The sequence below is a fragment of the Papilio machaon genome, chromosome 22, assembly GCF_912999745.1.
Source record: "Papilio machaon chromosome 22, ilPapMach1.1, whole genome shotgun sequence".
Taxonomy (NCBI): Eukaryota; Metazoa; Arthropoda; class Insecta; order Lepidoptera; family Papilionidae; genus Papilio; species Papilio machaon.
This window is the reverse complement of record NC_060007.1, coordinates 3,207,991-3,225,046: the sequence shown is the minus strand read 5'-3', so window position 1 is coordinate 3,225,046 and position 17,056 is coordinate 3,207,991. Positions and strand designations below refer to the sequence as shown.

The following is a 17,056-nucleotide window of genomic DNA, read 5'->3' as shown; positions in this document are numbered from 1 at the left end:
GTGAATTTCAACTGTTATTTTGTAAAGTACAGTGAGACACTGTATAATTAAACTAATGGTTTACACAATAATAAATATGTAAGTATTTGTTACATAAGTTAAGTTGAGCGTACTCCGCACCCATGGACAAACAAAGTGTAAGGTTGCGCAGGGCCTAATTAATGTTAAATTGCTTTTTATGATATTAAAAATCCTTTGACTGTCATAGATTGATATTATGGGCGATAAAGTTGTTATAAAAGTCAAAAGAAGAAGTATTACTCTACTAAGAATATATGGACTTATAATGGTCTGAATTAAACGATTTTAATTTAATTTTTTTTTATATCAAAAGGTGGCAAACGAGCAAACGGCCACCTGAATTTGCCAAAATAGCAAATGCAGATGCGTTGCCTACCTTTAATCAACGGAGAAGGTGCGTAAAGATAGAGGATATTTGCTCTTCCAATGCGTCCCCTCTTCCCACCCACTTCCTCTTCCCATCTTTTCCTAATAAGAAAAGGGTGGACACCCATGGACATAATGTGTAATCATCGCGCGATAAAAGTGTGGCTAACTTTTAAGACTAGACACGAAACGTTTTATAGGATTTTTTGTCTGTCGTTCTTGTTCTCAATATACAGTCTATGTATAAGTTGCTCTTTGATGTTCTCTGTAATCTATTCTTCTAATCTGTCATGAATTTAAATTTAGGTTATTAAATTAAAGTGACAAGATAATTGAATGTTTATTTTGCTCAATTTATTGTTAATGTGAATTTTGAAAAGAAAATGCAAGTAAAACATGACTTGTAAATTGCCTCCGTATGTACTTCAAGAACTTCCTAATATTACAGATGTAATAAATTACCCATTAAAAAATGTGCATCGAATCAAGGTAGGTAATTATAAGTAAATTATTGGCAATATATCAAAAATTACATAAAGACATCTCAAGAGTGGGTATTATTAATTTAATTTAAAATCTATCTAATATGTATAACAGTAAAGTTTAGCATAAAATTTATTTTTCTCATACATTTATTTTTCTAATTCTTAAGTAAGACGAGCATGCAATTAGGCATTTAACTACTTTTTATAATGTATCTATCTATTTAGTCACTTATACTGTACCACTAAGACGGGAAGAGTTCTGGCTCCTATAATATGGGTCTCAAATCTAGTTTAGTAACCAGGCATACTACTACTTTTTAATTTAACCATACTTTTGTTGCCTAAATAAACGACAAAGGTAGATGTTTATGTTAATACTTATATTGTACTTTAAACACATCTCATTCTGTTTTTTTTACTTTTGTGTATATTTTAATATTTCTATTTTCTTTTACATTTGTAACCTACGAGATGAAAAAAAAAACTTGAGTTCTCTAGTATCTATCCAAAATCATGTAAGCAGTACTAGTGAAAAATTAAGAAAATGTGATGTTTCTTAAAGTAATCTTTCATTAATATATTACTTCATTAAATCATTGTTTGTAAAGTTAGAATTAAATTTAACTTAATTCACATCATATGTAATAGTTTGTTTATTAACAAATTAAAGATGTTTGTTTGATTTTTTTCAGTTTACATGTTTTGATGTATCAAAATCATTGATAGCGTTTGGTGCAACCAGTGGAGGTATATATGTGTACAATAGAAGTCCCTGTGAGTTTGTTCAGCTTATACCAAACAAGGTTTGTAATATATTATCACAATATTCACTTTTTGAAATCAAAGATCTTGTACTACTATTCCATTGTATTTAATTTGAAATTTTAGGATGGTCCAATAACTCGTTTGACAATTTCATCCGATGAAAAACATATTGGTTTTGCAAATGGAAAAGGCATGGTTACCGTCACTGCATGTGACCAAACTCTTAGTGGAGGCCACTCATCCACAGCCTCCAAGGATCACCATGGAAATGAAATCACTGCTATGGTTTGGAGCGGGAACATGCTTTTTACTGGTGATGATGTTGGACGAGTATCTGTTTTGCAGTTACAAAGTTTTATTGTGAGTATTTTATGTCTCATTTACAAAACATGTTTCACTGCATAAAAACCTTGATATAGAATAACAACCTATTTGAAATAACAAGATTTATTAAACAAAAATGCTAACAAGTACACTTGTTGCAGTTGTAATAACAAAACATTAGGTGAAAGTCTTGCTTATTTTATATAGTACTAGCTTATACCCGCGACTTCGTTTGCGCGCGATTTAAAAAAAATGTTTACTAATAATAAATAAACCTGTACTGTATTAAAATGTAACTGTTTGACCGGAAAAGAATTTTTTAAAATGGTCCAGTGGTTTTTTTAGTTTATTTGTTACACACAGACATACAAGTCTTTATTTTATTAGTATAGATAAAGTGCTGTAATTTAGAAATTCATTGCTTTTAAGTTTTTAATCAAATTTTTATCTCTCAATTACAGACTAAAACAATATTTCAAAGTTCATCCCAAATAATTTTGAGTCTCGATTCGAGAATTTGTCAATTAGACGCCAAAGATTGTATGTTACTTGTATCAACAATAACTCGCTGCTATATTTGTAATATTATTCAAGAACAGTACAGACAGATTGGACAAAAATTAAGAGATGGTGAATTTGGTGCTTGTTTTGTGACAAAAGATAAGGCTAATGTAAACGGGGAATTAGAGAGTAGTCAACAGGATTATACTGAGGTAAAGAAATATAATATTGTTGATGGGGAACTAGGTTTTACTGTTGGTGAACAATTTTCGAATACCCTCATATATTGTGCTAGACCATCATCTAGATTATGGGAAGCCACAGTTGATGGTATGGTGAGGAGAACACATCAGTTTAAACAAGTACTAGCTAAACAACCTATGAAAGTCATAACAGATTCTTTTGATAATGAAAATGTCCCAGTTGAATCTGTTGATGAAAATAGTAACGGACAATCGGTAATTTTTTCCAAACTGTACTCTATAAATGGGGCGATATTCTCTTTCAATAGACACGCTTTATATTTTTTAAATGTACACAATGTAGATGATACTTTATGGTTTGACAAATATAATGATATTGTAGATTGCAAAATATATCATGATTTATTATACATTTGGCTTAGCAATGGTTCTCTGATTTGCACTAGATTTATGAAATTACATAAATTTTTGGTACAATGTTATTTAGATGAAAAATACACGCTTTGTGCTGATTTATGTGCCTTATATCATGATTATTTGCTTACAAGTAATCCATCGCCTAAGTTACATATTTTGGTTGGATTGAGAGAAAAATTAGATAGTAATGGATTATTGGATAGAATAAAAGATATACTAGAAAAACTTGATGCTTTAAAATTAAGTGAAGCAACTCAAATGAAATCAGGAATTTATGTTGTTGATAACACATATCATGCTCAGACAACTTTAGACGAAAAATGTGAAACTAACGAGGACTCATATTCAATACAACCGGATCCTTTGCTAGCTTTAAAAGGCCTTAGTAATGCTGTATCCGATAAATTCACAGTTAGCAAAAAGATATTAAAAGATAAATGGGATGATATAGAAGAAAAGGTGAAACAATTTAATTCCGAAAGGCAAAGTATTCAAGAGACCACAAAAAATTTTCAAGAAATAATACCAAGAAAGATTCCTGATGAAGAATTAGTTACTGAATATCCATTACCGTTAGATCAAGATATTGTTTTTAAAGATTCTAGTCAAAAAGCCATAGAAACAGATAATAATAGTTTAGACAATGACAGAGTATGCAAGTCGTTGTATCAATACCATAGATTAAGTTTAGTTAATAAAGAGATGGAGAAAACGAATTTAATCTCTATGATTGAAAATAATGCCTGTGATATTAGTAAAATCTATGAACTAATGCTTTCTTTGGAGCGTTACTGTATTTCTGTAGGGGCTTTAGATGAATCAAAATTTGTTCCTAATAATATTTTTCTAACATATTTATGTATTTCAACGAACAAATGCGATTTATTAGATGCTATTATAAATGATGAAGTATTATACAAATACTTTGTAGATTCCTGCATATTGATAAATATAAAATCACGGAAATTGTCGAATGTTGGTTGTGAATGCGGCTTTCCTTTACCATTTGCTAGAACTAATGAGACGCCGATATTTTCTGATTTGATAGACGAGTTTATAGAGAGGCAATGGTCGGTCCAAACTAAAGAACAGTGTTATGATATTTGTAAAAAGATGCCATATTTGTGGAGAAAGATTTTATATCTACGAAGAAATGAAGATTTATTGAATGTTTTAAGGATATTACTGCAAATGTTAGATGAGTCTCTCTTGCATTCTTTCTTGCCACAGTTTACATTAGATACATGGGATCGTGCCATACAGTTGTATGCGGTGTTACATGCAAATATATGTTTGAATTGTAATAAAAAATTTGACCATATATCAGTTAAAGACATGCTAAGTTGGGATGATTTAGGTTCTTTGATAATCAAATCAGTCAGAGGAAAAAATGCAATTGAATTGATGAAAAAACATGGGCATTTAATAGACTTGGGCGCTCTGACCATAAAGTTTTATCATTCTTGTTTGCTGGCTTGTTTATACGAGAAGTACGATGTGACAATAGTTTCACAACTTGTTGATACAATATACAATTCATATGAATTTGAAGAATCTAGATTGGAGGTAAATATTATTTTAAATTTTAATTAACGTATATTTTAGCGTGATTTTTGTTTTATGTGATTTGAAAAAATATAGACCAGGGATTCCAGAAGTATTTTGGACTTTTCTAAAATGAATTGTTACCACAGACCCCCACATGGCCATACCTACTTTTCAGATCAATTATTCATTATGACTTAGGTCAATAGAAGAAGACAGTGTGAGAATTAGCAATGCATTAAGTTCTATATCGATCCCTTTGGTAATCCCTGATTTAGATCAACAAGGATATCTGATCCAACTTAAGTTAAACTAAATTATAACAACTCATATTAACTCACCCTTACATTATCAAAAAAAGTGTTACAATATCTTTATTGTACTGTCTGGACTTTTTTTATCGTCTATCGTCAAATTCTGTGTCTAAGTAGGTTTTATATATTTTCTGCCAGGACTAACCTCGAAAGCATTGCCACTCTCACCGGGACAGATATCCTTGTTTGACTATATCATAAAATTATACCTGGTTTATCCTCATCTGAGGATGCATTTTACAATTCACTAATTCAGTTTTTTTTTTTTTTGTAAATTGTGTAATAAAAAAAAATAATATATAACTTATTTATTTTATGATTTAATTTTTCAGATCTGTCGATTGCTTAAATGTACTAAAACTGGTGAAATTAAGAATACAGCGTTACCGCTGACAGTCGCAGCCATGTCAGATCATTGGGGGCTGAAACCTCTAAGAGACAGATTATTATCTATTAAAAAGGACGAAAACACAATAACTCTACAAGAAATTTTAATAAACATGATTGAATTATTTAAAGGGGTAAGTGATTGTTCTCTCTGCGGCTTACCTTTACAAAATGAGGTTTTAATCAAAGATGGCGGTCTATGGACGTTTAAATGCGGTCATAATTTCCACGGGGCTTGTCTAGATTTAAATAAAATTAAATTGTGCCCATCTTGTTCTCATTAAAAATTAAATCTTGGCTTACAACCTTACATAGATATAGGAAATAACACAGGACATAAAATCTTGAGACACTTTTTTGATATTGACTCAGGGGCGCTAGTGTGCTAATGAGCCAGGGCGGAAATAAAACTGAGCTTTATACGATCGCAATGTTTAATTTTACTTTGCAAATCTTTTCTTATGAAGAGTAAACTTGTTTGCATTGAATAGGCTGTAGTGTAGGCATTTGTTTCAATCAAATAAAGCTTAATTTGCCATAAAATTATTTTATGGCAAATAAAATTAAGCTTGAGCTGATGCTCTGCTCTCTGGCCTGGTCTACGACCCTAATTTAGTTTCATTTATGCCCGACACATAAGTCTGTTTTTTTTATAATTAATTTATTGACTGGTTAAGATTTTTTTTTGATGTTTGATGTTTTTTAAACTAATAGAATTGTTGTTTGTAATTTTATCATGTTAGATTTGTACTCATAGACAATATGTTTTAAATTATTTTTTAAACTAAGTATACAGTATTTGTAAATGATAATAATTGTACAATATAAAATCTAAAATCTTCACACTGACAATATTTCATACGATAGAAATTGATATGCTTTTGATATAGCCTTACCAAGAATATAAAAAATCTGGCCCGAGGGCGCTACAATCGCTTTATTTAATCACTTTCTAATGTGCGTAATAGAATTAGTTTCATATTTTTCTGCAATATGGCAAGGTTTTTTAAATTGCTGTTTGACCTATAAACATAACATGTTAGAAATTGTATGTATGTATGTATAGTAAATAACCAGTGTATCAATTAAGGCGATGTATTTAAAATGTTTATTGGAAATATAACTCGAATATTTGTTGATTCTTTAATGAAGGCATATTTGTCTGCATTGAATATTTTTTATGCCCGACTGACGGTAGGGTATTTTCACATATGTATAGTGCTAGAAGTCATCTGCGACTCAGTCCGCGTGAAATTAAAAAAAACTTAATTAGTTGCCTAGTAGCCTATGTGTTCTCCCAGACTATGATCTACAGCACCACAGATCTACAGATTCATGCAGCCGTTCCGGAGATACCATCCATCCATCCATCCATTTTAATATTAGTAAGGTGTAGTTGAACCCGACTTCGACCGCTCGGAATAAAAAAAAAATCTAGCCTATCCTAAAGAATGTAGTCTTTATCAACTGGGGATAGTTGTAGCTTCAACAGTGAAAGTAGTTTTACAGCCTATTCAATGCAAACAAACTTTTCATCACAAATCTTGCTATCTTACCAATATTATAAATGCGAATGTTTGGATGGATGGATATTTGAAGGTAACTCTGGAACGGCGCAACAGATCTTGATGAAATTTGGTACAGATGTAGAACATAGTCTGGAAGACATAGGCTATTTACGTGTTTTTTTTTTAATTCCGCGCGGACATTGTCGCGGGCGACAGCTAGTATTAGTATAAATAAATGTTGATAACATGATGTACTGTAGCCTAAATGAATTCAAGAAGTTTAGAGATGTCAATTAATTCATAAAACACATTTTCATAAATATTATGACACATTTAGTGGCATAGAGTTCCAGTCAGTCGGGTTTATTTCTTTTAAATTATCTATTACTAGTTGTTTATAGTGGTAGTGAGTTTTAATTTAGTAATTACTAATTTTCATGTAATGATTTCAATGTGCCTTCATTTTTATTTTATATTTAGTTGTTACTATCTATAGGTTAACAATCCTGCCTCTCTCGTTAATCTTATCAGCTTTATGTGCTTAATATGTATTTTGTTTTATGTGTACTTAGAAAAATTGTTTTTCGTTTTAGTAATTTGTACAAATTAGTTATATAGTCGAACCAGGATAAACGAGAGTCCTAGAGACGGCGATCTTTTTCGATCATAGAGGTTATTATTTTACCCGAGTTTCTAGCTATTGGAGATAGTCCTTCAGGAACGGACAACAATTCTCCCTTATAGAGGACTTATCTAATTCTCGCTTATCCAGGTTTGACTGTTGTTATAAATTTAATGAACAAATGTAGTCATATCACTCTGTAATGAATCGTAATTATTATTGTTTGTAATAACCAATGTATTACTAATCATATTATTATAATAAAAATATGATACTTTTAAAATATCACGTGTTAACCCTGTCTTAAGTCTATTTTCTACTAGCTCGACTGACCGCGCGACTGTTTCCTGGCATTCGGTAGTCGCAGCAACCAATCGCATGATTACAAAAATTACACTTCCTCACGTCGGGATTTAATTGGTTATCTATATATATAAAAGAAAGTCGTGTTAGTTACACTATTTATAACTCAAGATAGGTCGAACTGATTTAGCTGAAAATTGATGGGGAGGTAGTTTAGAACTAGGAGATGGACACAGGAACTTTTTTATCTTGTGTGCATTTTTTTTTATTGCTTGCGGACGGAGTCGCGGGTAAAAGCTAGTTGTGGTATAAAAATGAAAAACATGCGTTTTAAATATTTACTTTTTATTAAACTTTTGGGTTTTGGCACAATTTTTGAATAATGTGACCTGGTTTATACCTGCTAGGTAATAAAACCTAATATTTATCTACTTACAGGCTCGCAGAGCTATATGGAAAAAAATCAACAAAATAATCTCAATCATTTAAAAATGTAGTTAAAACCAAATAAACTAACAAGATATAATTTTAAGTACATGCAAAAAAAAGAAATAGTACAGTGTATTTTGATAGGCATCGCATTTAAAAAAGATATGGCAAGGTGTAAGGTAGTTTTTACAGATTAAAAAATGTCCCGTTACGATGACGGCTAAATAAATAATAAGTTTGTTTTCGAACGAGATCTTTGCGATTCGCATACGGATTAAGTATCGATCATTTAAATAACCACAAATATTAAACGTTTACATCGAAATGTCGCATATTTACAATTGGATTCAACATAAAAAATAAATAATTTAACGCCACTGTTTTAAAACCTTACACATTAACTATGTGATACTAAACACTACGTAATAAGAGATTAAATTTCACGTACACAATAATTTATTTACGCTTACAATTCTAACATTATTCCTCACATCTGATATATTACTGGCATACAATAACAAGGTGACCACACCATAGAGTCAAAACTCAACAAAACTAGGCCGTTATAGACAGACCAAATTATCTAAGTTGGATTAAATTACTTTATCTTGCGTCTAGAATCGCGCGTGTAACGCCTTAGTGGAAATGTCACTTCGATTGCTCTCATGTCAACCGTTTTATCGACAGTGGCGCCGCCATTCCTGTCAAAGATAACTTGGTCCGCCTATACGTTTGTTTCTAAATATGTTGCCATATACAAAGTATCAGGCACTAAAATCGGTTTTATAACATACAGTAAAAACAATTCTCATAAACGAACTGGCGTGTTCACCATCACATAAAGAAAACAAAAAAAAAAAAAGAGAAATATAATTACAAAAATAAATAACAAAACTAAATGGCAATCAACATCACCAATCAAACGTATCCCATTCTACATTATCTGTACAAATTTGTTTTCTACCAATCTACTATTATGTACCTACTTTATTATGCTTTCTACTACAGCTTAGCGACTATTTCTACTAATTTAAATTGCACGATTCAATAAAGCGAATATTTGATTTTGATTGTGATGATAACCCACATTTTCGGAGGGTTTTGTAAAAATCAATAATAACGTATTTGATTTTTTTAACCAAATTGACAATTGTCGAATTGACTATCAGTTGGCAACACTGCACTTCTATTCATGATTACAGATTATATAATTTCGTGCTAATTTTTATTATATATTTTTAATTAAGTATACATTCGAATATTATCAAATTAAGATTTTCCACATATGACCGAATGCGGCATTTAGTTGAAGTATGAATATATATTTATAACGCTCGTCACTGGATATATTAAATCAGTTTGTGTTCTAAACACATAAATTTTCAAGCATTCCGCTTCAAATTTTTGGTTTGATATATTTAAGTATTATTACTAGAGATTCTAAATATTATATATTAGGTAGATTAGGGTTTAATTAAAATTTATACATGGCCACACGATAGTACGTTATGTAGAGATACTACCTCTTATATATAATTTATTATGTAAAATGTAATTTGAATGTAAAATATTGAAATACCTAAAACTATCTACAAGAATCGTGCTTATTTACAAAGACAAAGCCGTTTATCGCGATACAGACTTAATTTACATATTTCGATAAAACGACTGACTTAATTTATTTTTATTTACAATGTTTTTCTAATTTTCTAATTGTTGGTTTATTATCCTACGTAATTGGCACATTTCGCTTTATTTGAGTGCACCAGATTCAAAGAATAGAGACAAATGGAGCGCCGATAAAAATATTTTAATACGATTACAAGGTTAAAGTGCCCCTAGGATTTTCTTAAACCACTAATGGAATAATCTCATAATAATTAGATATTTGTATAAAAGAGAGATCCGATTGCAACACTGGCATTAAAAGACAACCTATACTGGTAAAGGATACCTAAAGGTTGGTTCTTACATAGATAATTCTAGCACGATTACAACGATCGTTCAATATAATTATACTCAAAGAGTGAAGGGAGAACTAGAACGAAATGATCAATGAGATTCAAGTCTAAATCTTGTCTCGGTTCTCACGTTACCAGGGGTGGTGCGAGGGAGGCAGAGGGAGGGGCGCGGCGTGCGGGTAAGGCCAGCCGCGCGCCGTACCTCAATCTTCCTCTCTCGGCGATAGCGGGGGTGAAAACGCGGGATTCATGTAGTTTCCCCCGTTGGGGGGTGGGGAGGTGTTGGATGGTCCCGGAGAGGGGAGAGTGGGCAGGAAGCCCAGCTCGCTGCCGCCGTCCCGGCACCACAGCTGCCGCATCTCCTGCCGGCGCGTGCGCATCAGGTTCTTGTATTCCGATATTCTCATTTTCTTGCCATCGACTATACAAGTTCTCTTCGGTCTTGGCCGGTACCTAGGAGAAAAGAAGTGATTTAATATTACAATATATTATTTAAATCACTTTGAATATCGCTAGCATTAATTAAAATTATTAAAAACACTAATTTTTACATTGTTTTCGACAAAGACAAGTTTCAAATTACCTGTAGTCAGGATGCTTTTCCATGTGTAATTTAGACAATCTAGATTGTTCTTCATAATATGGCTGCTTCTCAGCGTTAGACATAGCCTTCCATCTGGCTCCCAGTATCTTGGATATGTTGGAGTTGTGCATGTCGGGACAGGCCTTTAGTATTTTGCGGCGCTCGTCTTTGGCCCACACCATGAAGGCGTTCATAGGTCTCTTGATGTGCGGCTTTCCGGACTCGTCCCGCTTCGGTTGTCGGATCAGCTTTGCTTTCTCCGTCTCCTCTGGTGGTGACTGTCCCCACGATGAAGCTGCAAAGATACAAAGGTACATTATTAATGACAATAGTTGTCGAAAGTACATCAGGTAAAAAATATGTAATCGTTAATTGACAAAGTTAAATGTAACCTAAAATGTAAGGTTACTTAATCAGTCGCTTAGTGTATTTAAATGTGATAAAGATAAAAAGAGACAAAATTACGTTTTAAATGGTTTCGTTAAAAAAATTACGCGTTTTGTTTTTTTTACCTAAACGAGAGTACAATGTCACCATTAAAATTTGTTCCCAATTAAGAATTAATATTATACCATCTCAGATTTATAATGAAGATAAGAAATTCTGTAGATGTATAACAATTTAATATATAGCTTCATTCGAGGCTGGATTGGTTCGGAAGCTCTCTTGAGCCGAACGATAAATAATAGTCGACATTGAGTGCTCGCCGTAAAATAATCGTTAAACAAAGATTAGAATTTCATCTTGTTTGTAACTTTCAAACTGAATACGTATTAATTGTTTAACGATTTCAAACTTAAGTGGTTTTATTTATGTATAAAACAAATTAGATGCATGTTGATGATAAAGGTACACATCTACATTCTAAGATACAAAATACGGTTGCTTTTATGTGTCTGAGTGGAAAGACAAAACATAACTGCCAAACTACGACTACGTGGACATTAGGAACTTCATTTACCTATACATTAGATTTTGTACGATTTATCTACACTGAAATTGGCAATATTCAAAAATAAATGAATTATTTGAATGAGGTGATGATTATTAGAATACATTACTAACACAAGTTGCAAATACCGTTTACGCAATTACGTAATTTTAGTGCGCTGTCGAACGCACCCCCGCATTCGCAGTATGTGGGTCAGTGGACAGATCCTCTAACATTTCGCTTGACGGATTCGCAAGCGAGTGGCCACACAATTAATAAGCTCGGCCGCACGGAAACATCCTGCTCTCGAAGCTGACGCATTCCTTGTATTAATTTGACACGCTCTTGGATAATTTATAACGTCCTACGTTGATTGGCGCGCGATATGACGTTTCTGAATGAACCTTGGACAGTCGCGTAGAATAATCATAACGCTAGACAGGTCTTATAGATAATTAAAAACAAAAAAGAGAGAATAAATCTAAAACAAAACTAAGCAGCCAAAATAGACATAAAAGATACAATTTCACCTCTTAAGAATCACTCTATAATATGTCTCTAAATGTAATATTGATAGGGTCTGAATGTCGCAAATAGTGCTTACAGTTATGTCTGACATTATATTATTTCCGTTGACATGAGATATTAATTTATGTTCCTGCCTGTACCGCAGAAGGATGAGCGAAGAGAGCGGAAACATGCGTCGCGAGCGCCATCTATTTTACGTTTCATGCGATTCTCTTGTTTTAAAGGAAGCGTAACGACATCAACTATTTTGTAACCATTTCGGTTTGGGTTCGCGCCAACTATTTAAAGTAGCCGCCATTTATTTGTTTTGCTGTTCGGTTATATTAAATTTGACGATTTTTATATTAATAATAAAGTGGTTTTTTCCTCGTGGCGTCAACGTTCCTATCATAATGCAGATAAATTCTTAATTATTGAGAAATTGAGAAATTTTCTTAATTATTGTAAAAGACATCGACTTCCTGCGGTCGGCTTTGGTTCGATAAATCAACGCGTTTTAAAATTAATATTTCTGTCGCGCAGAAGGCATTTTAAATCATTTCTCTTACAACATTCAGTATACAGAGAGGGCTCATATATTTTTTGACAATGTGTAAATGATAACAAAAAAAAATATAACGAAGATTTCCGCTTTAAGATTTTAAAAAACGGTAAAATATTTACCATGTCATATTAATGAACAAAAATAAGAATTGTGATGAGAAATTTGTTTCGGAAATTGGTATTTTGTATAAATGAGATAGGCGTAGGGTGTGCTCTTGATGGCGAGTTACGCCTCCTGCGTTTATTTAATAGCAATTTTTCAAACAGTAACTTTTCACCATTAGAAAATAGGCGCTGGAGCGACTCATCATTATCTTAAGAAATTCTTGCAACGCATATTTCTTTAACCAAAATGTTTGCTATTTTAATACGAAAGTTTTTTTGTTTTTTATTTTTTTATATCAATTTAAATACATGAATTATCAGCAAGCCAAGCTAATAAGTCAAAAATATTATTTTGTATATGTTTGAAGGCGGTGGGTACTAAGTTCTTTAAGACCCACCGTAGAAGCTCGTCCAGGAAACTCTCGAACCACACTCTTGAGCTCATGAGGGAAAGGCGAGACATGACTCTGCACTCTCCAGATGATGCGAAACGGTATCGGTTGCTCAATAGACAGATCTCGACGAGTATTAAGCGCGACATACGCCAATTTAACACAAATCGTGTTAAAAAGGCTATTGAGCAGAATAAAGGCTCCAAAGTGTTCTCCCGAGATCTGTCTATTGGACAAAGCCAACTGTCTAAGCTGAAAACTGAGGAGGGCAGGGTTGTGTCCTCTAGACCTGACATCTTGAGTGAGGTCGAGAAGTTCTATGGACGACTCTACGCAACGCAGAAACCCGTCACCGATCTGACTGAAGACCCCAGAGCCAGATTAACCCGACACTATACCGAAGACATCCCGGACGTCAGTCTCGACGAGATTAGTGTGGCCCTCCAACACCTTAAGAACAATAAGGCGCCCGGGGATGACGGAATTACAACAGAGCTTTTGAGGGCAGCCGGAGAGCCAGCACTCAGAGTTCTACAGAGGCTCTTTAATTCCGTCATTCTCGAGGGACGTACGCCAAAGGCATGGAGCAGAAGTGTGGTGGTACTGTTCTTCAAGAAGGGTGATAAAGCCCTCCTGAAGAACTATAGGCCCATCTCACTTCTGAGCCATGTCTACAAGTTGTTCTCGAGGGTCATCACGAACCGTCTCGCTCGCAGATTCGACGACTTCCAGCCTCCCGAACAAGCCGGTTTCCGTAAAGGCTTTAGCACCGTAGACCACATTCATACGCTGCGGCAGGTAATACAGAAGACCGAGGAGTATAACCTGCCACTATGCTTAGCGTTTGTGGACTACGAGAAAGCCTTCGATTCGGTCGAGACCTGGGCGGTACTGCAGTCTCTCCAGAGGTGCCAAATCGACTACCGGTACATCGAAGCGCTAAGGTGCTTGTACGAAAACGCCACGATGTCAGTCCGAGTACAGAGTCAGGATACGAAACCGATTAAACTGCAGCGCGGTGTAAGACAGGGTGATGTAATTTCTCCGAAACTCTTCACCGCCGCGTTAGAAGACGTTTTCAAAGTCCTCGATTGGAAAGGACTTGGCATCAACATTAACGGCGAGTACATAACGCACTTACGCTTTGCCGATGACATTGTAGTCATGGCTGAGACCATGGAGGGACTCGGTACAATGCTCGATGACCTCAATAGAGCCTCCGAACGAGTGGGTCTAAAAATGAACATGGATAAGACGAAGGTTATGTCGAATATCCATGTTCCACCCACTCCGATAACCATCGGAGGCCATACTCTCGAAGTTGTCGACGAATATGTCTACCTGGGGCAGACTGTCCAGCTAGGTAGGTCCAACTTCGAGAAGGAGGTCAATCGCCGAATCCGACTCGGATGGGCAGCGTTCGGGAAGTTGCGAGATATCCTCTCGTCCCAAGATCTACCGCAGTGTCTCAAGACGAAAGTCTTTGACCAGTGTGTGTTGCCAGCGATGACTTACGGAATTGAGACGTGGCCCCTCACTGCGGGCATCATTAGGCGGCTCAAAGTCGCTCAAAGGGCAATGGAGAGGGCAATGCTCGGAGTCTCTCTGCGAGATCGCGTCAGAAATGATGCGATCCGCAGCAGAACCAAAGTAACCGACATTGCCCGAAGAATTGCAAACCTTAAGTGGCGATGGGCTGGCCACATTGCCCGCACAACGGACGGCCGATGGGGCAGAAAAGTCCTAGAGTGGCGGCCACGGACAGGTCGACGCAGCGTGGGTAGGCCTCCTGCAAGGTGGACCGATGACCTGGTCAAGGTTGCGGGAGTGCACTGGATGCGGGCGGCACAGGACCGGGCATTGTGGCAATCGATGGGGGAGGCCTACGTCCAGCAGTGGACAAATCCAGGCTGATAATGATGATGATGATGATATGTTTGAATGTAAAAGAAGCGCCTTCGCTTGGTCACACCTCCTTAGGTGTGTCAGATCGGCGCCGAATGGAAGTCCGTGGTCTCTGCCTACATCTCTTTGTTGCGGCCGTAAGTTATATTGTTTTATATTCTTTGGTAAGACATGGTATATGATCACATTTTTAACCACATTAAAAGGATAAAAAGCAATACTCTAATTTGTTGTTGTGTAATATTTCGTAGTAAAAGATCTAGCTGTAACCGCATTACAAAACAAGAACAAGATTGTAAGCATTTTGGTGACGCAATAAAAATAAATCAGTTTCACGGAACGACACTTAGATTATTATCAGTTGCAATTAATGTTCCCACATATGTGGGCCGTAGTCCATCTCACAATATTTTGACATATTGTGACATACTCTAAATGCCACGGTAATCATATAAACGCATTATGCGCTTACGACGTTTATTCGCAGGCTCATGAATTGTGGTAGGTAGAGATAACAATCGGAGTAGCACCGACCTTTTAAGAACGGAATATTTAGGCTATCCATTCACAAGATTAGAAATAGCTACTGAAGATACCGTAGTGGACCTACGGTATTTTTAAAGTGTTCTGACGTTATATGTAATTTTGAATGCAATTAAAGCGCCTGTGACTATTAAATGTTTAGTCAATGAACAGTCAAAATCTTAACACTAACGTCTCGTCAATATTATTTAAGTAATAAAAAAGATATCGTACCGTATTTGTCACTCGTCTTCCGGTTAAATAAAAAAAAAACATTACATCTAACGACATTAATTTCAAAAAAAAGATAATCAAAAGCGGGAAATTTTAGTATAATTGTCGAAGTCTCCCAATTAGTGACGTACGTTAGTGGAGCATCGCTTGATATTAATCAGAATATAAGCCTGCTTTACAGAATTCACGATGTATTAATTATATTTAGCAATTAAATTGGAACGGGGAAAATGTTTCTCGGCGACACGGAACATTACTTCATTTTCGCATTTCACAGACGTTACTATCTATTTATTAGCGATTCCTTGTTTATTTTAGCTTGTGAATTACGTAACGCGTCATGTATTCTACGTTATTAATATCAATTCACTCCTTTTAGTGAAACTTGAGGAATGTAAATTATGTGGAATATAAAAAAATCTTTGAATTGACATAAAAATACAAAGTAGTGTTTATTTACGTGAATAACCACTGTTGAGAAATTAGTACAAAAACATTGTCATATTCTATTTGAAAAAAAAAGAATGTTGACATGTTGGAGTGTTTCGCAAGTGGAAACTTACGATTGTGTTATGCGACTTACGCCACTAAGTCAAGCCAAGAAAGCTTATTTCACGTGTATTTCTTAACCATAAACTTTTCAATGACATAATGAGCAAGCTTTTCAACGATGTATTAAATGCAAGACTCTTCTAGCATAAAAAATGAGTCAAGAAAAGTATTTAGAACTAAACACATGAAAGCCGAGAACAATAACGGTATGAGGATAATAATTAATTGATCAATTTGTCAGGAACTAATTTGTACAGTATTTTAAATCCCTATTTTCATATTAATAAAAATGGTGATGAAAACAAATTGATTGGACAGCCGTACTAATATTTTTAGATCATCTACGCGCATATGACGCCTGTTGGCTTCATTATATTGTATGAATAGCGTTGTTTTCAGACAAAATCTGTCACACATTAATTACTCTATTTATAATTGATCAACACAATGCATGATTCATATGAATTATTTAAGCTCTGTAAACGATACACTTTTTATGTTTTTGTTAAGCTGTTTTGACAGAGAAAACACACGGGTAACATAATGTGGCTTCTCCTGCAATGAAAACTAACTAACTGGAGTGCACAGCCATCCGAAGTGGACCTTGGTC

The 17,056-nt window shown here is 34.6% G+C and overlaps 2 protein-coding genes across 3 annotated transcripts in view; one reads left to right on the top strand and one right to left on the bottom strand.

The window, feature by feature from the left end:
• Positions 1-720: 720 nt before the first annotated feature.
• LOC106711084 (Hermansky-Pudlak syndrome 5 protein homolog) lies at positions 721-5,804 on the top strand. The gene is made up of 5 exons (XM_014503311.2): positions 721-876; positions 1,565-1,675; positions 1,761-1,997; positions 2,423-4,648; positions 5,274-5,804. Exons 1-5 carry the CDS (start codon positions 784-786, stop codon positions 5,610-5,612), a joined length of 3,006 nt encoding a protein of 1,001 aa, XP_014358797.2. The 5' UTR covers positions 721-783; the 3' UTR covers positions 5,613-5,804.
• A 3,073-nt stretch (positions 5,805-8,877) lies between these two features.
• The window catches only part of LOC106711116 (transcription factor SOX-6), a 217,483-nt gene continuing 209,304 nt past the window's right edge, over positions 8,878-17,056 (bottom strand). For both annotated transcript variants that reach the window (XM_045683505.1, XM_014503346.2), the window contains 2 exons: positions 10,735-11,029; positions 8,878-10,604 (listed from right to left, as the gene is read on the bottom strand). In XM_045683505.1, coding sequence (XP_045539461.1) covers positions 10,355-10,604; positions 10,735-11,029 — 545 coding nt within the window. In that variant the 3' untranslated portion in view covers positions 8,878-10,354. The remainder of the gene's footprint in view (positions 10,605-10,734; positions 11,030-17,056) is intronic.

What these genes read in the sequence shown, in the direction of transcription:
- LOC106711084 (XM_014503311.2), top strand. Translation starts at nt 784, where the DNA reads ATGACTTGTAAATTGCCTCCGTATGTACTTCAAGAACTTCCTAATATT. An exon ending in TGCAGTTACAAAGTTTTATT is followed by an intron (nt 1,998 to 2,422) that starts GTGAGTATTTTA and finishes TCTCAATTACAG; the next exon opens with ACTAAAACAATATTTCAAAG. An exon ending in TTGAAGAATCTAGATTGGAG is followed by an intron (nt 4,649 to 5,273) that starts GTAAATATTATT and finishes TTAATTTTTCAG; the next exon opens with ATCTGTCGATTGCTTAAATG.